The following is a 20,220-nucleotide window of genomic DNA, read 5'->3' as shown; positions in this document are numbered from 1 at the left end:
TCCAACCAGCGTCATATGCTTGTTTCTTCTGCTTTCTAATCAATTATCTTTAGTGGCAAAACAGTCACACTATTAGCTAACCACTGATAAACATCAACAATTAAAACGAAATACGAACATTATTTTATGCTCTTTAGTTTCGCTGACTGTTGGCTTCCTTCACATGTGCGTCATAACGAGCCCCTAATTTCTTCCTTCCCTTGTCTCTCTCTCTCCCTCACACACACACACACACACACACACACACACACACACACACACACACACACACACACACACACACACACACACACACACACACACACACACACACACACACACACACACACACACACACACACACACACACACACACACACACCTGGGCAGGTTGCCCACAACCCGGTGGTCAAATGGGCACCCAGGCACAACGCAGGCTTCATATGAACAAGCAAACCCACAACGCCTATATGCGGGATGTGGCCACGATAGGCGTTCTAGCGCACCAAAAAGCGGCCGATCACCGCAGCACGTAGCAGCTTGGTTTTAATTGGTGTTGTTGATAACGGTACAATAACAGTATGAACTATTTTATTGCTGAAAGATAACTTATGTTAAAGCACAAGCAGCAACAGCCCCCAGCCGATACATCTGTGTGGAAAGCGCCACCTCAGCCGACCTAGAAGGTGCTGTGCCCCTTTCCAACAGTGCATTTTAAGCGTACACTTACTCTCGACGACAAAATCCCGTTACAACGAACACCACATTAACGAACATTTCAGATTAACGAACTTTTAAGAAATCCCACGCCGACTGCTTATAGATTCAAATGTAAAAATATTTCACTACTACGAACTTCAGAATAACGAACATTTCAGAATAACGATCGTTATTTAATTTCCATGTCATCTTAACAACACCTCAGTACTACGAACTCATATCCCAAAATGCGAGGATTCTTAGATTTCAGTGTATCCGTCACGGCAGCCGGAGCTCCAAGCTAGCAGACGACGCAGCGCGAAGAGCAGGCGCCTTGCAACTTGCTTCCCGCAAAAACCTGAGATGGCGCGGGAGGAGAAACATGCGGGCGGAGCCTTTTTTTTTTTCCTTCTCCGTTGCGGTACGCATCACGTTTTTCTTGCTTGTTTTTTCAGTTGTTCGCGTGCTGGCACCCGTGTCAGGCCTGTCCATCTTGTTTTTCTTCTGGTTTTTATTGTGTACGAAGTGCGTGCCGGCGATCGCGTTGCCATGAGCTCAACAACTCCAACCACGCGGAAGAAGCGAAAGCAGTTTTCTTTGAGTGAGAAAGTAGGCATTCTTCGCGAGATAGAAGACGGGAAGAAGCAATCCGTCGTGGCTAAAGAACGTGGAGTGGCGCGGTCGACGATCGCCACGATTCTCAAAGATAAAGAGAAAATCTTTAGGCACCAGCAAGAATCTCAGCTTACCCCATCAAGGAAGCGACTGCGGCTTGGCGATTTCCAGAATATTGACGCAGCAGTGCTGACTTGGTTTAAAGACGTGAGAGCACAGAATGTGCCCGTGTCAGGCCCAATGCTGCAGGAGAAGGCGCGGCAGTTCGCTGCAATTCTTGAGGTTACCGGCTTCGAAGCGTCTTCTGGCTGGCTCCACCGTTTTCGCCAACGAAACGGCGTAACCAGGCAGTCTGTGTCTGGCGAGGAGAAGGCAGCAGATGAAGCAGCAGCAGCCACGTGGAGGGAGGAAAGCTTCCACGAAATGGTCAAGTCTTACGCAGCAGCTAATGTTTTTAATGCAGACGAGACTGCCTGCTTTTATCAGCTGCTCCCGGACAAGACAATGCATTTTAAAGGAGAACAGTGCAGAGGCGGCAAAAAGTCGAAGCTTCGCGTCACCGTGCTGTATTGCTGCAATGCAGATGGCACTGAAAAGTTGAAGCCTCTGGTGATCGGGAGGTTTTCGAAGCCGCGCTGCATGAAAAATGTAGTGTCGCTGCCGTGCCATTATAGGGCGAATCAGCGTGCCTGGATGACCCGCGAGCTCTTTTCCGAGTGGCTGCTGACGGTAAACGAGAAGATGAGGAAGGAGGGGAGGCACATTTTTATGATTGTCGACAATTGCTCGGCGCACATTGTCAACATACGGCTCACGAATGTGCGTCTCGAGTATCTGCCGCCGAACTGCACGTCAGTACTTCAGCCACTGGACCAAGGAATAATAAGGCGCGTGAAGTCGCACTTCCGGAAGCGCCTTGTTCAGCAGCTGCTCATCAACCTGCGCCTGCAGCGCTCGACAGCCATCAACGTCCTACAGGCTGCGGAAATGCTGACAGGCGCATGGTGGAGCGTCACGTCCACCACCATCCAAAACTGCTGGAAGAAGGCCGGCCTGACGATCACAGATGGCCAACCACAAACCGATGAACCGGCAGCGGAGGACAGTTCGAGCGAGCTTTGGAGCGAGGTGGCCGAGCAGCTAGCCGTCGATCCTTCAGTCACATTTGACGACTATGTCCAGTGTGACGAGGCGACGTGGACCTCAGCGGAGCTTACCACTGGTGACCTACTGCAGAGCGTCCAGGGCACGGCGACTCAAGATGAGGAATGCAGCGACGACATGGACGATGACGTTACGGCAGCACCCGAAGACCGCGACGAGTCCGTGTCGGCCACAGATGCGTTGGACTGCTTGCGAAAACTCCGCATATTTATAGCCAAAAGCGGCACAGCGACCGAAGGCGTGCATAAGAATGCGGACGGTCTGGAATCGTTCGTTCTGCAGAGTCTCTGCTGCACCCGTCAGAAGACGATCACGGACTATTTCAAATAAATGTGCCTTGTCCGACGATCACGTGTGCATTGTGTGAGAAACGAGTTCAAGGAGGTACCGTTTCAAAAGGTAGGACGTTTGCGTTACTGTAATGCTATTGTTATGGCTAATTTTTGGGCTTTCACTATAACGACCTTTCAGAATAGCGAACGTTTTCCCGCGGTCCCCTGAAGTTCGTTGTAACGGGGTTTTACAGTTTTCTTTCTTTTTCACATTCCGGCTCAACTACACTAACGGCATCGCAACCTGCCAAGCAGTGTTGTAGTTGTAACCAACAAAAAGTAACTAAATACGTTGCTCGTTATGCTAAGAAAAAAGGAACGCGTTACCGCCCTAAGTTACCTACAGAAAAGTAACGCGTTACCGTTACCGAAAAAAATTACCGCACCTTACTTTGCCGTTACTTCATGGCCGTACATTTTAATAAGTGCGTCTTCGCTTTAACAACTCACGATAACACTTTCATAAAGCTCATATTTCACATAAAACTTCTAGCCCAAACAACGATTTTACTCGAAATCCTGATTTAACATGAATACCTTGCACAAATGTGCAGGAGCTTAGCAATGTTATAGTAGCCTAAGTTGCCTGTAGAGTTACATGCGATGGTTCCAACTCTGTGGCACATGGTGAAGCCATTTTCTGAATGTGGCATTAAGCACAAAATGGCAGTTCATCATCAATTCTAATTTCATAAAGACAACATCGCTGAACTCTCAACAAATTTACAGTAATTCTGAAAAATGTGATGCTCCAAAATGCTCGGCATGATTCCACTCTTTAGAGAGTTGTGTGTATGAGTGGTTTTCATAGTGGAGGTAGGTGAAGGCAAGTGTGTGAATGCGTGTTCGTGCACGAGTTTCACGCTTTATGGGTATTCTGTCGTTTTTTTTTTTAGTTGGGTGTATCGTCAAGAGCAGGTGCTTTCTGGCATGCATACGAGCCGCAACAGAGGTCGTCAAGAGCACCTGTTTATTTGTGACATCAATTTAGATGCTCTGCGCTTTATTTTTCAAAATAAAGGAGGCAGAGTGGGCGACAACTGGAACAAAAAGAAACTAGTAACGCGACGCGTCACGTTACCGAAAAATGTTGAAGTACGCACGTTACCCGTTACAGTTCCCAAATGGTAACGAGTACGTTACTAAGTTACCGAAAAAAGTAACGCGTTACCGGTAACGCCATTACTTCTAGCGTTACCGCCAACACTGCTGCCAGGTGTATGCAAACACATGCTGTGCTCCTTTCCAAGAAAACACGGGAACTTTTGTGATTTCCTGCTTCAAACTGCGCTCTTTATTGTGGGTTGGAGATCGCCACCGATCCGGGTTACTTTTCTGTATCCCAAAATACACTGATTCTTTTTCTTTTCGTCTTTTTTTTCAGAAGGCTTCTGCGCTTAAAGCCGAGTAAAGATAGCCCACCTGTTGCAGCGCAGTATCTGCCTATCATTGTCTTGTTAAGCCAAGACAGGTTCTGAAGCTGTTAAGCATAGAGAAACTTACGTAAAGAGCGGATACTCAAGTCGTTTCGCGGCCGAGAAAAAAAAGGGTCTGACCACCCGCCAGGCGGCCTATGTTTCCACTCTACGTCAAAGGTCGACAGCTTATCACACGTCCACCGGGTTGCATCCAAGCGTTCCATTTCCATGTGGTGCTGCGCCGGTCATGGGCCGCCGGTTACGCCCACCTCACCGCGCTTTCCAACGCGTCACCTCGTTTTTCCGGTAAGTTGTTTCCTTCGGCCTGCAGGATTAATTTTGATGTTTCTTGAGCTAAGAACATTGTAGCAAGTCGCTTGTGATGCTGCGTGAACGTATTTTGCACGTGTAGCGTATAATATGCCTTGAGCCATCCGTTTGTTCTTGTACTGTTTTTGCCGGAAGAGCATGTGAATTACTCCGAAAGCGTAATTTTCCAGAAGTCACTCGCGACACGTTCGGTTTAAAACAGAATTTATCGATGGCTCACCCGTACCGTAACACAAACCTTTTACATGGCGTGGGTCGAACAGTGTAATGCACATTTGGTATCGACTACGTGAAAATACCTTTGTCACACGGGAAGCGGGCCGTTTTGATCGTGATCGGTCAGATCCTGATCGGGCCTCAATATCCCCCGATCGCGTTTGAGCCGCGTTTAGGAATAGTTGACTGCCATCGGAACATCGCAATCGAGCTGCCCGATTGCGTTTGAGCCGCGATCAGTAGTAGTTGACTGCCATCGGAATCGAGCTGCCCGATTGCGTTCGAAACCTACTATGTGCTTTTTAGGTGTCATATAGTGCTAGAAAACGAACAGCAAAAGAGAGAAGCCCAAAATATAAACAAGAAAGGTTGTTTTAGAATGCAGTACAACAAATGGTAATACGTTTTATTCAGGCATAATTTCTCATATGTGTCAATACTGCTGACATGATGTGTTTCAAAGAATTTCAGGTGATCGGCATTGATAGGTACGTTTTTTTTTAGCAATAATATCGAAGTAAAATATTTTTTCTGGAATAAGTAATATACAAGGATTTTTTTCTGCCAACTTGGCAAATTGTGTTGGGTGTTTCGGACCTACTTAGTGTCACCTGTTGCACTAGGGCTGTTCTTACTCCCGATCCTTGGACCACTATATCAGCGATCATTTTCCATCGCGATTGAAAGTCGGATCCCGGTCGAGGGCTCGACCACAACCGAAAGTGCCCATGTAAAGGGGTATAAGAAAATCGTTGGGGATACTTCGATCTACGCAATGTTTACCACAGTGTGCGACCACTGTAAAATGAAAGCTTATCACTGGTCCGTACCGCACATAGGTGCGGTCTGGAAGAAAACCATAGAAAGGACCATTGTCAACAGTCACTGCTTTATAGACAGAAAATCAGTTTACGTCAGCTCGCTTCCGCAAGGGATTGAAGCGAGTTAGGCAGAATGTTTCATGAACGATATGTTAACACGCTTGTCTGCAAACATATTATGAATAACTGTCATCAGCGAGTTTATTTTTCTTTTCTATCTTTTTTTGCTGCGATATGTTTCCCTTTGCCGTTTGATGACTGCAGCAATCTTTATAGTCTGTACACAAGCCCACACTAATATGCCACGGAGAGGATTAAATTACAGGAGTTACTGCTGCGTTTCATGATGTGGCAACAACGGGCGAAGACAAACGAAGCCGGGGACGAAGTTCTTCCGCATTCCTCGTGACAGCAGGTGATTGACGCCTTATCTGTGTACTTTAATGAAAATATAAAACAGTGCTGCCAATCTCTTGTTAGAACTGGCTTCTATGCGCATGTTTTTTTTAGTCAGCCAGTGAAGCGAATAATCACAGGTTATACTGCGTCATAATTATTTCAGGTCGAAGGCTTGGATCGAGTATGCCAAGGGGGGCGACCTGTTAGAATAGTCCCCGACCCAGCTGTATACGCCACGTACCTCATCTGCGAGGACCATTTCACCGCAGATGACTTCATGGTCCCCGGGATGACTTCGCTGAAGAAGACGGCTATTCCTACTGTTCAGCCTACAGGATACTGGGATTGTCTGCTCGCTCAAAGTGGATTTTTTTTGCGTTGTGTCTACGCGTTCACCAAAAAATCGCAATAATCGCCTTTTACGAAGAGTGCAAGCTTACTATTGCGTTACTATGATGCATTGAATATGCTGTGCTTGTATTTCTGAACAGCCTATGAACCTATCGCTCAAGGCTGCTGATGTGCAAGATTCGAGCATGCTATTATATACGTGCCTTTTTAACCCCTTCCTTGTATCTAGTTGTTCACAACTCCTGGTGTGTTGTTCGCACAGGTGATGTTTTAGATGGCAAACCCGCCGAGCGTATGTGCAATATTTTTTTGTTCGTGACATGGTGCCACCGGCTTTACCATAACATTTCTTGTTGCTCTTTGTATAATGATGTATTTTATAAAATGTGTGTGACCGAGTATTTTTTTCCTGTACAGTTCATATTGTAAGCAAGAAAAAATAAACCCTATTTGAAGCCACTCCCGTTCTATGTCTGCAACTGAAAGAGGCGGCTCAATGACGGGGAATAAAAATTAAGTACAAACAGCTCTGGCTGCATTATTCCAACCCGCATGAACTAATTCAGCTTGCGTAGGTTCTCCGGGAAGCTTGGTGGTATTTGCAATAAATTTCTACGATCCGAGCGTTTATTACGTCTATATGTATGGCATGCTTAGAAATGACATATTAAAGCAAGCTTGTGCTCCACTTAGACGATGTAGTTGAATATTTTAATAGCCAAAGGTAAATCAGAATCGAAAGAATTGCTATCGAAACAAAAACAGAGCTGAAGCGCACGCCCAAAATCTCTGAGGACGAAATTAGCGGTCTGACCACCCGCCCGGGGCGCTGGCGGCAGTGTAGTAGCTCGGCCGCAGGGCCCTACGGGAGTGTCCGCTCTTTACGTAAGTATGTTTCTCTATGTGTTAAGTGTCTGTGACCCGACGGGCAGACCATCAACGACATTCGGGCAGGTTTATGGGCTCCCACATGCTCACCGGCATGCTGCGTACGCGCAGGGCGTGGCCTTGAAGAGATGACGTCTGTGCTTGGTGCCAATTTCTGGGAAAGTGTTGATTTTGAGACAAAATGAGCATGCTGGGAAGCTTCTGTTAAAACGTCCAAAGCCGGACTATTTGTGTCGATCTTGTTTAAGTAAGCGAGCCCGTTTGCGCGTCAACCAATTATCTATTTCTGAATACTTTCAAAGGAAAACAATGTAGTCAGACAGGCCCCGCCATTGCTTGACCCCGGCACTTGTCGAGAGCACCGAGAAGACGGCCGCTGGTCCTCGCGCAGGCTGTCTGGAAGAAATCAGTAAGTAAGGCTTGAGAGATGACTCTGATCCTCGCTGTCTAGAATGCCTACAGTACGAATAGAATCCAGTACACTAAGCTCAAAATCACATTGTAGAAATGACTACGCAACGTGAGTACTTCGTGCAGGTGCCGATAAAACCGCCGCAGTTATATACTGCGTTTCCAACGAAGACTGAAATTGAGGGGCACTCAGTTACAAGAGTTCGGTACACAGCACTCCTGCAGCACGCGCTGCTATCACGATTTATTTTGGCGTACGTCAGTTAAAATTGACTTTAATGATAATTTAAAACATCGTCCGTTTACTTGCAGAGAATTGATTCCAGGTTGTGTACACACAAACCCACTGAACTTTTTCGCGCCATTGAACTCGTTTCCTTCTCAATTAAATAGTATTATTTGCAGCCATCTGTGTATTGCACGCCCTCCTAAGCTCATTAAAGCATCTCTAGTCGAACAGTAAGAAAGCGATTTGCAAGTTTTATTGCATATTTCCTCAAAGAGGAACCGTTAATCTGTCTTGCGCTCGTCGGGTTGTCTTGGCTTAACATCTTGCCCAGCTGGTTAATCGGGTATGTGCAAAAGAGCCTTCCGATATCGAACGCTAAAGAAAAAACAGTCATCGATTTTGCCGACGGCGTCATTGCCTATTTAGCTCCGAAGGGGTGCAAAATGACAAAATTTTGCCTTATGCAGCCATCATTCCTAAAGTTATGAAAATAAACATTCACTTTAGTACCCTTTGCGTAATTACATTAGCCTTTCTTGAGGCGTATGTTCTGAACGGCCGCACTGTTTTTATTAGAGGACAACACCTACGACAGTCCTAAGGGAGGAATATCGAGGTACGCAAAGCCACCGAAGTGTGCTCTTCGCTGCTAGGAAAACTCGATACCTATTGTCTGGAAGGGCACTACCGCTATCAAGGCATCACCGCATTGGGGGGCAGGGCATTCAGTCGCCGGCCTTAATGACCCCCCCCCTCTCCCGCGAGAGCTCATCCTTCCCCAGCGGAAAAAAGTCGTCGGCCCTTTGCGACCCTGACGAGGGCGTGGGCGGTCCCACTACCCCTTTGGCCCTCTGGACAGCGTACAGCGCGCGACGCGCTGACATTCATCTGCCGCCTCTCGACTCCCCACGAGGATGGCAGCTCCCGTCCTGGTGGAAGAGGCAAACGAGCCACTGGCGCAGTACACTTCTAACAGCTGCGCTCGCCATCCATGAATGCATGCAAAGTCCACCAGGAAACAGCTGTTTACAACCTCTGAAAAACGCAAAGTGAAGGTTAACCTTTTACTATGAAATGAGGCAAAATATCACACGTAGCATATCTCATGTCCCGCCCTCGGAAGTGTGAAATACGAAGTACCCAAACATATGACGGCACTTTTCATCCTCGAAGCTTGGCCAGCCCCGGATGTAAGTACGCTGATGGGTTTGACATCTAGCTGTGTTCTCTAAATGGTGTCACACTCATCTACTTGGCGCCACTGAGGCACCCAAACCAACGCGAAGGAATTTCGCCACACTCCCTGGCGGGGAGTGGTGACACGTGTGTTCCCTCTAGTAGTACTTGAAAGTGTACGTTATGAGCTGTACGCAGACACCGGTTAGATGCTGACGCAATGTGCATACGTGTGTGGAATATTTACTCACGCCATCGTACCGGACAAGCAGCAGCAACAGCCCGAAAAAGACCCGTCCTATGACCAGAGCGCCGAATGCGCCTTCGAAAGCGATGCGCCGCCAGCCCCGCGGCTGTTGTGGAGGTCGGCCAAGCGAACGCCATCGTCAGCAGGGCCGCCTCTGCCGACACGGAGATGCGAGGAGCGCGAAACGGACTTTTTGCGCTCGAATAGGCGACGGGCCACGCCTCGGTCGGCGGCTGCAGAATGTTTAGAGACGATTCAAGCATCCGTGCTCCAACACAGAATCCGTTCAAGAGAATTGTGTTTGCCGACGGTATTTTCTCTGTTACAATAAACGTACTGCTCACTGAGGTGCAGTTCATGAAAAAGAAAATTCAATAAGTGGGTCATGCAATCTATTCCACATGCAGCCTTTCTTCTTATATCGGAGTCTGCGTAGAAGAAAAAATTACTTTACAATTACACATTCGTAGAAACACGAATGATGGCCGCTAGCAGCTTGTACTTCGTGATTTTTCAAATTATTTTGCGCCTTAGATTTTTCTTATTAAAGATTTAGCAAGCTCATCTGGCGCGCTTTCATACTACGGCAGCCAGATCAACATGTGGGTCCTGAAGTTTGTAAAGAGACACTGATTGAGGACAAAGGGAAGTTGGCCTGCATCGACAAGCTGCGTCATTGCAACGACAAAGGAGCCACTACCATCGAAAACGGAGCTTTTCGTAAACCAAACATAGTTGGCGCCATCACCGGCCAGTATCGCAAGTGTGGTGCGTCGATATCTTATATTCTGGCCGTATCCCAGAGGCTATGCTACACAGCCATTCGCTTCAATGCCGGACCAACCAGCCCTTTCCGATGTGCACGTCACTTGTATAAAACGAGGTAAAATACTTAAATTCAATTTTCTCCACTGTAATTTGTGCTGCCGCAGAAAAGTTAACATGCCCAGAATGAGTCGCAGAATCAATTATCACCGAGAACCGTAATTTCACAGTGTTATCACCAGTGTCCCTTTAATGAGTGATGTGCACTCGGCCCGACCGTAGCTAAGGATCATGACATTTTTCACGGGCAGCTTGGAGCTCGCGACGCCGCACCTCGGGTGTTGCAGGCGGCTGACGCTTGATATCTGCTCGTTGCTCCGGCCGCGAACGCACGCGCGGATGCGACAGCCCTTGCCGCGCTTGCGAGCTGCGGCTGCTAGTCTACGCACGGCGTCCTTTGCCCGAGCTTCTAAGCGATGTTGTTCCTCCATGCGACTGAGACGAGCCTAATTCACATGGCTACTGCGGGACTGGCAGCAATACGTCAGCGCTCCTCCTGGAAAATGAAGTTTCACAAGCCAATAGCACCGCCATAACACGCAGCCCTGCGACTGAAGGAAGCAACATTGAGGAGACCCCACTGCAACGTTTAGTCATATTACGGATCGTGAAACCAGCAGCCCTCATCCGCATGCAGAGCTGCATCCTTCTGCCTGAAGTAGCGAGTCTGCTTATTGCTAGTTGTAAGGAAAAACAGTTTCAGGCTATTCAGGCTATGAAGGACGTCGTATTGGAGGCCTCTGGATTATTTTGACGCCCTGAGGTTCTTTAACGTGCACTGGCATCGCACAGTGCACTGGCCTATAGCATTTCACCTCCATCGAAATTCGACCGCCGTGGGCGGGATCGAACTTGCGCCTTTCGCGTCGGCAGCCGAGCGCCATCACCACTGAGCCACCGCTGAGGCTGCGTCCTAAGTAACGAATGGAACCAGAAGAAAGCTCACAGTGGGTGGCACGCCTAAACTGTGCCGCGAAAGAAGCAGTGAACAGAGCAGCCCATGAGCGCGACTAACCCTGTTAATCAGGTTGCCTTTCTCGTCGTGCACAATTCTTTCGTGGCACGTCCTGCACTTCGGCCGCACGCAACGTCAGGTGAGTCCGGGCTGCGGCGGCCGCGTATCGATGGAGGCAAAACGCAAAATGACGCCCGTGTCCTGTGCGATAGTTTGATTCCCAGGTGGCCGAAATTTATCCAAAGCCTTCCACTACAGCCTTTCCTTCTCTCTTCCTGGTTTCAATCCCTCGTCCTTCGCATCTCTCACGGAGGGCCTGACGTGCCCACCGAACGCTATAAGTCGACAGCAACAACTACGCATAGGCCAAGAACCCAAGCCTTGAGATATAGCATTCTAAAGCGGGCATGAAAAGGGCGCTAGACCGCTCGCTGGCTATCATCAGGAATGTGGTGTGTTCCCAAGACGGGATAGAGCACTGCGTCTGTTCGCAGCGGCCAGCAAAAAAAAACCAAAGGAAATGCCTCACCGTGGCGGTCGCTGCAAGGTCGGCTAAAGGCTCCGCTGGCATGGGTGCACATCCGTGCGAGAGCTTCCCACGACATCTGCGGTTCTTGTCCTGGAGCCAGGTGGTGCCGCACACCGTCAGCGCCGAGTGCCCCGTGGGTGGAATGGCTGAACCGGACAGAAGAGAGGTGCTGGGCGAGCTCGGTGACCGCGGACCGCTAGAATGAATGTGGAGCGCTGGTCGTGCTATGACATCCCCTGCCGTTGCTGAAGTCGGCTCCTCATTCAGCAACGGCCATCCATCCACGGTGTAGTCTGGAACCTCTTCCGTGGCGCCGAGGCTACTAGCCATGGAGTGATCGAACAGCTGAAGGCCCAGGCGTACAAGTTGGCCACGTCGCTCGACGAAAGATACTTTGGCCTGGACTGCGCAGATGGAATAGGAGAGCGTGTGCAACGAACTCCACGAGGCAATCTTCTTTGCCTTCTGCTCTCTTTTCCGAATGGCGCACGTGCAAGAACCAACGCTGGCAATAGCACGTGCAGGTGCACGCGACAAATTTTAAAAACCAAGGGCAGAAAAAAAAGGAAAAATATAATGATGTCATGAAATTCGAAAACGTAAATCACAAGTGTCATCGGTAATGATTATTGGTCTGCTGATTATGAATTTTAATGCAGCGAGGGCAGCTCTTCCATTTGGCGCTGTGGCACAAGGTGCGTTTACTCAAGATGGGGCCGAATAGACGCTGTCGTAGCAAATTCAATAATAATAATAATAACTGGTTTTTGTGGAAAGGAAATGGCGCAGTATCTGTCATATATCGGCGGACACCTGAACCTCGCCGTAAGAGAAGGGATAAAGGAGGGAGTGAAATAAGAATGAAAGAAAGAGGTGCCGTATTGGAGGGCTCCGGAATAATATCAACCACCTGGGGATCGTTAACGTGCACTGACATCGCACAGCACACGGGCGCGGAAACTTTTTTCTTGAGGCGCTCACTAAAGTCATCCCCACCTAGTTAGTGTTCGTTGATTGGCGTACAATTCCCTCATCCGTTCTTTACTAGAATATGCTACAATCATTTGGGACCCTTTCACGTTAATAAACATTAAAAAATCAGAGCGAATAAAGCATAAATGAGCTATATTTGTTTTTAACTCATATGGCCGTGCATCTGTAAGTGAGCTCGTGAGGCGAAGTGGGGTACTCCCAGTCTTTGAGCGCAATCGTGTTTGCCGATTAAAGTTTTTCTTCCAGCTTATAAAAGGTCATTATCAAGTTAATACTTCTAATTATTTTGCTTACTACTCAGGTAATAACACGCGACAAAGGCATGCACTAACAATAACCCCTTTGAACGCGCGAAATAACTGCTTTATATATTTTTTTTTCGAGGACAATTACTGAATTGAACAAACTTAATAGCGAGACTGTTAATCGTAATTCTTTACTGATGTTTGAAAAGTTCCTGCAAATGTTATGAATTTGAGTGTGTGTGTATACGCTTGTATTTTGTTTTTGTTTTTTTCCACCCTGCTATGATCTGTACTAGATCGCAGTATCTATAAATAAATAACACTCATTTTCTAAGCTTTCCTTCCTCCAGGAAGGCCAACACCAGGCCAGGGACAGACTCTACTCATTGTGTCACCGGTGGGTAACCGGCAGCACTGGGGATCGAACGCCACACCTCCCGCATGCACTTGTCATCGAAATGCGTCACTAACTACATGTGAGAAGTGAGCTTTTTCGGGATGCATACGAAGTGTGCGCCTATATTAACGCTTGAGCGTTAAAGACCTCGTTGTCTAGAAAATCTGGTGTCGCCGTTGTGAGCGAAAAATCACGAGCATGTCTCTGGCACGTGACCTATGTCACGTGAACAGGCGGCGTCACCACAACCTGCCCACTGGATAGTGAGCAAACTTAATTCCCACCAACCTGGGTCGCACAAGGCCCACCGCTGGGAGCACCTGCAGGCTAGTGGCGCATTGCTTAACTGCGGCACCACTGCGCCAGGGGTATGAGGACTCTCGGTGGTCAATGAATGTAACATCGAGAATGACGAATACCGCATGTATGGTAATTAACCCACCAAGATATCGTGTCCCATCTTTAAGGCGGGGCTGACTATACTGCAGGTATGCAGCGGTATTTCTTTGAGGATAAACGCGATATCATATTTATTGTTGCCATTATTTGACTATATGGGCGTTAATTACGGCACCCTTGTCCTGTCCACCTTTCTTGTGAATGTGTCTTATTTTGCGCTAACGTTTGTGCATAGAACTATGCACCAACTAGCCCAGCAACAGTGTTACGCGAGTACCCTATAAAACACTGTAATGAGCAAGTAGTCACAGCGTGAAACTGCGCGTGTGCTAAAGCCACAGAAGTGCACTCGTCAGAGCAGCTGTCAAAAATTTTCCGAGTGTTCACACAACCAGCCTAGTGCGCCCCTTCTACCATGTGCACTTGCACGCTAATGTGGGTCATGTGATTCAATGAGACACGACCTCGAGAGCTCACCCTCCTAGGCCCAGCTGGATAATGTTCTGATCGGCGGAGTTATCGGTAACGAACTTCTCCAACAACGACGAAGACGAGGTTTAACCAGGCGAGTATTGCCGCAATACTTACCGCATGTGTTGAGACGTTTTTCTTCAGATAAACACTAGAGCCTAATTTCAGGCTTCACCCTGTCTGTCATTTTGTTAATGCCGACGCGCCCACGCTGGCATCCTCCAGGCCGGGTAGTAGTAATTTCCGACCTTCAAGAAGCTCGGTCGGGAACACGATCTGGAGGAGATCAGATTAGATTTCGCATCAAAATCCGGCTGCCGAGGCCGGGACTGACCGAGCACTCGGCGCAGATGCAGTGCAGGACTCAAGTAAAACGCGCTGTGCAAGATGAGAGACGAACACCTGATACAAGTTGTTCTGCACATAGCGTTGTTCTGTTCTTTCACTCCTTCCTTCCCTCTCTCTACAAACCAGAGTGCCCACAGTGGAGAAGTAGCTACGGTTTTTCACGTGCTGTGGGCACGCCATTTTAATCCCGCTAACGACTGACATCCTGATCCCAATCTAGAGCACTGGGAGGCCATTCTGCACAGGGAGGACTCCGACCAGCTACGAGGACTGATTCTCAGGCTCCGCGCTGCCGCGCAAGTCTCTGGGCTGCCGGGATAAACGGGCCACCCACGACACCGGGAGTTCCCGTGCATGCAATAAAGTTTTCAGTCAGTCATCCAGGAGTCGCTTACCGAAGCTTATTAGACAGTCTAGTTCCCAGTCGAGCCTTATTCGCAGTTAACACCATGGTGCTGCTGTGAGGTGTGTCATGCTGTGAGGGTGTAAGCCATTGTCCGCCTTATGCTGTGCGAGTCTTGCTAATGCCACTGCTCTAAAAACTCCGAGACATGAGGTTAGCGAGACTGGCGAAGGTGTTTTGGCGTTTAAGTAGTTTGTTGGGCTTTGGTCTGGAGATTACCGTCACATGGCGCCAGGACTGGAGGGGGGTGCCTTCCTCCAAGCATTGATTGAAGTACTGCGTAATGCGGGTGGTGTATCGATCATCTAGATTACGAAGCGTTGTGTTGAACTGGTCAGCACCAAGTGCGGAATTGGTGCGGATAGTCAACACGGCTGCCCTGACCTCCACCTTCGTTATGTCGGCGTCGAGTTCGGGATTCGGCTGTCCAAGAGAAGTTGGTTTGACGGGCGAAGTGTAGGTGTCGCGGAGTGTATCCAAGAAAGCGCCGGGGTTGTCAGTGTGTGCGTGTATGAGCAGGGTGACGTGGTGCTCATTGGCGATTTTGATCTTGACGGATCGATGAGAGGTCAGAGAAGGTGCCACGCTCATTTGATACACAGTTTTCTGGCCATTCCGTCACATACCTATACCCAAATGGAGCAGCAAAGCTCCTCCGAATGTTATTGGATTTAGGGCTGTAGCGCCACGGCTAAGCGTTTTTTTTTTGTTTTGTTATGTTTACTCCCTTTTTTTAAGGAGGCTGGTGTAGGCCGTCCAGAGGTGTGCGAGTCGGTTGTCTAGAATGAGGGTGTCTACGATCGTTTCAATCTGCTGCGTACGCTATTGGATGTCAATCTGAAGGGAGTGCACCCAATCGCAGTTGCCGAAGATATTTTTCTGAGCGGGCAGTCCGCGGGATGCAGAGGGCGTCCCAGGTAATGAGTTTGTGGGTCAGGTAGGTGTGCCGGGTGGTTTGAATAGAACAGTGGCTTTTACAGAATGTTTGAAGCGCCTAGTGCTCCACGAGATGCCTCTTGGTGTGATGAAATGTCTCCTGCTGCGACTGTTCACAACCCAAAATCTCGGTACTCATTCAGCTGGCAGCTGCTGAATGTAGTTTTCAACACAGCACGCAGAATGAATTTTTTTTCGCAGCCATTCATGCAGTGAGGGCATTGGTAAGGCACGTTGACCGGGCACCTTGCCGCTATATTTACATCGCCTACACAGAACAATTTACGAAGACAAATGTCCATGCTGCGGCGACACCCGAACACTAGCACGTGTCACAGACATCTCCCCATAATCCCCACCACCTAAAGCTGCGCAATGAGGCACTGGAGCTGTGGGAGATGAAGTTCACCAGCGTATGCCTCGACGACCAGGCAGCACTCTTTCTCATCGACAGGTTGGCGAAAACCTCCGGAGCCCTGGACAGAGGGCCCACCACATTCGCTCCAGCCACCATCCTCTTCACAAACGTTTACTCACTCACTCACTTGACATGCACACGCACGCACAAAAACAAGGCCTTTACTACGATACCTGCACTTTCGCACTGCCTTTCGCTGGTGTCCTGCTCACAAAATGCATGGGGCGGAACATCTGGCAGAGACACTCGGATTTTGTTCTCATCGGTGTCCATATTACGGGGACAAAAATACATGGTTCCCAATGGACTCCATTCATTCTCACGCTGTCTGTTGTCCGGACAGAGAGTTTTCATATTAACGAGACGTAAGTACAATAAAATAGTTTGGGCTCGAGAAATGTTGTCCACAATTAGAGTGATTTATATTAACGGGGGTCGTATTAGCGGGACGCGACTGTATCATGTTCTCCTCTTTGCCCAGTGCGTGTTGTGTTCTGTTCAAGATGACTCCATGGAGGGAGTCATCTGAGCATCACTAGTGTCCATGCCGGCACTCGGCGGTTCCTGGGAGGTCTAAAACTTGTGGATATTTCGAGGTTCTGCTGTAGCAGCCAGAGCCTGCAACCTCTGTATGTGGTTGTTGTGTATTCCTAATCAGTATGCGGACAGTTGAGACCTACGCTGATTAGCAGGGGGTGCTTCCCTGCTAGCTGGGAGCCTAGCTTCACGCCACATACATGCGAAAGCCGATAGTCCCATTGCAGATACGACTGCAACAGCGGTACTGTCATGGATAGCAACTGTCACTAGACAGTTCCAACAGCTAGCGTAATGACCATGACTTTTGCAATCTACATTAAGGGCACAGGGTATGCCCTATGCTTTCCATGCATTTTTTTTTCAAGCAACTATACCAACTGGCTCATTTGGGATATTTTATTTCCTATTCCCTCGTTCCAACTGAACTAGAATGTTGATTTTGGGGTGAAAAACTCAGCCTTGCAACTTTTTTCTAGAACTATAAATTTGTTTCCCGTTTTCACAGAATAAAACACTCCTAGATGAAGACCTACTGCAATGATGGCTACAATTCCAGTTCAGCAGCTCTGCATCTACAGCGTGTTCCGCAATTAAATGTGTGCCGTATAATGCTTCTTGCAGGTGGACTGGTTAATTTTGTGAGCAAAAATCTCACACAGAAATGGCATTTGGTAGGCAGAACTGTATTATGCTACATTTGTTTGGGGTACATGCCTGAATCGGTCAGAATAAATAGGTATTTGCATCATCTGAGGCCAGGATTTAACAGAAAAAGCTGCTTTCTCAGAGATTGCACCGGTAGCGCCATTTCTTTTGTAGGATGTGGAAATTCGGCAAAGGAGGGGTTGGGTGGCATTTTGAGGGAGGTTTGAAGACACTTTTTTACCAAATACTTGAAATTTTGTGGAGTTTTGGCCAAACAGTTTTCTCAGTCTAGCTGAGAGAGGCATTCTATGGAGCACGATAAATTGCGGAACAGTCTGTATATGCTGATAAAGCTGGGAAAATGTCCAGCTTTCTACCCTTTCTAAAATGGGTCAAAAGTATTATGAGATATTCAGGTCACAGATAAAAACATTACTTCAATTTTTTGGCAAAACAACATGCACTGAATCTTCCATTTAGTAGCCAGTAGCTGTGTCATAGGTGACAGTGTCGGTTCGACACTTGCTTGCTTGTCAGTTCTGTATCCTCCATTGTGGTCTGTTCTGCCCCTCTCTAAGTGAACTACTTCCAAAGACGGTCTACTTCATGCAACCATATAACGATACAGCATCCGGCTGATATCACAAATGCCTTTGGTTGCAATCGACAATATCACAGGATGTAAACTCAAGCCATGCTGGAATCGCTGAATGTGAGCACTACGTCTAAGCAGGTAATTCAAAGATGTGCACTTGAAAGAAGGCATTCTTGGTGCGTATTCCCAGATTATGTTGTTGAACGGCTTGTAAGCATTCCGTGTTTGCCCGTGGAGACAGTTTTTGAGGATTTCTTGTTTTGCAGTTGCTGAAAAGCAGACTTCACAGCATGAAGACCTTATTTGAGCGAGTGTTTATGCACAAAAGGTTCATTATCGTCTAGCTCTTGTGAGCATACCAAGTGTCACGGTTTTTCAAACACAGCACACCACAGGCATTGCTGTTGGTAGCAAACATTCTGTAAATATGTGACTCAAAAAGCCTTACGCAGATTTTCCAAGTCTCTAAAGTAAAAAACATATTTCTAAACAACACAGGAGTGATCCAATCACATGCCTCACACAAGGTAAGGAGAGCACAGCGCAGAATGCACCAGCATTCCACTGAATACTTGTTTTTCTTTGCCTGCCAGCTGTCAAGGAATCAGCTGAGCTTAAGGGGCGAAGATGAGATCAGACTGTGAAAATGGCGAAAAAAGTTTATTTTCGAAAAGCATTTTAGGCATCTGCAACATTCCTTCTGTATTGTACTAAAATATATTACCGAAAAACAGATTCTAAGTGCTCCAAATAAATATATTAATCAGCATCTACACGTAGACATGTGTACTAGTTTAGAACTTTCAGACTTGTTTTCTCAAAACTTTGTTTTGAGCTTAGCATGTTCGTGGAAAGCTTTTTGCTTTATGGGGGTTTAACGTCCCAAAGCAACTTGGGCTATGAGAGGCGCCGTAGTGAAGGGCTCCGGAAATTTCGACCTCCTGGGGTTCTTTGACGTGCACAGACATCGCACAGTACACGGGCCTCTAGAATTTAGCCTCCATTGGAATTCGACCGCCGCGGCCGGGATCGAACCCGCGTCTTTCGCGTCAGCAGCCAACCGCCATAACCATTAAGCCACTGCAGCAGCCAGTTCGTGAAAAGCATAGCACAGCAATGGTTGCATGGATTTTTATCCCGCTTTTTTGTAGCAATTGCTGAAATGTGGTTTGCATCGAAACAGTCTCACATTTACCGTTTAGGTTCACATATTTTTATTACATGGCAATTAGAACATGATAAATTCTAAGCATAAGGAGAAGCTGCATACTGTGTCGTTTAAAAAAAAAAGCTTTGATTTACACCACTTCTTGATATTAAAAGCACTTACGGGCCCATAGCCCGTTTTGTTGTCATGCAAGGATTTCCATGAGCAACGAACTTGTGAACAACATATAAACAATGATAAAACAAAACATACTTGATATTGTGAAACCTTATATGCGACTGTTTGATGCTAATTCATGCCAGTTTGCCAAATTTCATCGCTCTAAGTCAAAAAAAAGAAAAGTTCACCTTAGATCTCCTCTTCCTCCCTTAAGAGGAGACACCACCCTAAAGAGTACTTTTGAACCGCTTGCCCGATTTCATTGAAACTTGTGGGGCTAGTTTATATCCCTGCAGGGACATGAATAAATATGAAGCACATATTGCAAACCTTATGCGAAGGATGACTATATATGCTTTCCTATGAAAACTACAGTTTGAAAAAAAGAGGGCAATTTTCCAAATTTTTTATGTAGCCTTAGGAATGTCCACCGCACACAACTGTGGAATTAGTTTGCTTAGTTCTCCTATATTTTGAAAGGATGCTACCATGTAGAGAATGACTGGTTTTTCATTTTGCATCAGTTTGTCATTTTTTAGAATGAAAGAAAATGGCAAAATAGACAAACTGAATGCGCAGTTGTGTTCCTCACAAAAATTTCGCTCCAGAAAGCCTGCTACACTACTAATGTTATCAGATCGTTTTTCATAAGTAACAGTTTACTGAAAAACAAGGAATGAGGAAAATACTCACAAGATTGAAAATCACCCCACTTTATTTTTAGCTCTCCAATGTTCAAGAAAACCCACCGGCCTAATGATAAAATTTGGCAGAGATGGCCCCAGCACTTATATAAACCAGCCCCGCAAATTTCAACGAAATTGAGCAAGCCGTTCAAAAGCTCACTCTTTAGGGTAGTGTCCCCTTTAAGAAAATTCTCAGTTTTGATTTTCGCATCACAATTTATAGCATAAATGTG

General features: G+C 47.2%; 1 protein-coding gene and 1 long non-coding RNA gene across 2 annotated transcripts; one reads left to right on the top strand and one right to left on the bottom strand.

Moving 5' to 3' along the window:
• Positions 1 to 4,413: 4,413 nt before the first annotated feature.
• Positions 4,414 to 6,763, top strand: LOC144102228 (uncharacterized). The gene is made up of 3 exons (XR_013308187.1): positions 4,414 to 4,513; positions 5,900 to 5,989; positions 6,137 to 6,763. It is a non-coding gene; the product is annotated as an uncharacterized LOC144102228 (long non-coding RNA).
• A 764-nt stretch (positions 6,764 to 7,527) lies between these two features.
• Positions 7,528 to 12,042, bottom strand: LOC144123684 (uncharacterized). The gene is made up of 2 exons (XM_077656469.1): positions 11,585 to 12,042; positions 7,528 to 7,608 (listed from the first exon to the last, which is right to left on the bottom strand). Exons 1-2 carry the CDS (start codon positions 11,912 to 11,914, stop codon positions 7,528 to 7,530), a joined length of 411 nt encoding a protein of 136 aa, XP_077512595.1. The 5' UTR covers positions 11,915 to 12,042.
• Positions 12,043 to 20,220: the final 8,178 nt, after the last annotated feature.

This window comes from Amblyomma americanum, chromosome 1 (genome assembly GCF_052857255.1).
Source record: "Amblyomma americanum isolate KBUSLIRL-KWMA chromosome 1, ASM5285725v1, whole genome shotgun sequence".
NCBI classification, from domain to species: domain Eukaryota; kingdom Metazoa; phylum Arthropoda; class Arachnida; order Ixodida; family Ixodidae; genus Amblyomma; species Amblyomma americanum.
This window is presented reverse-complemented; position numbering and strand designations above follow the sequence as displayed.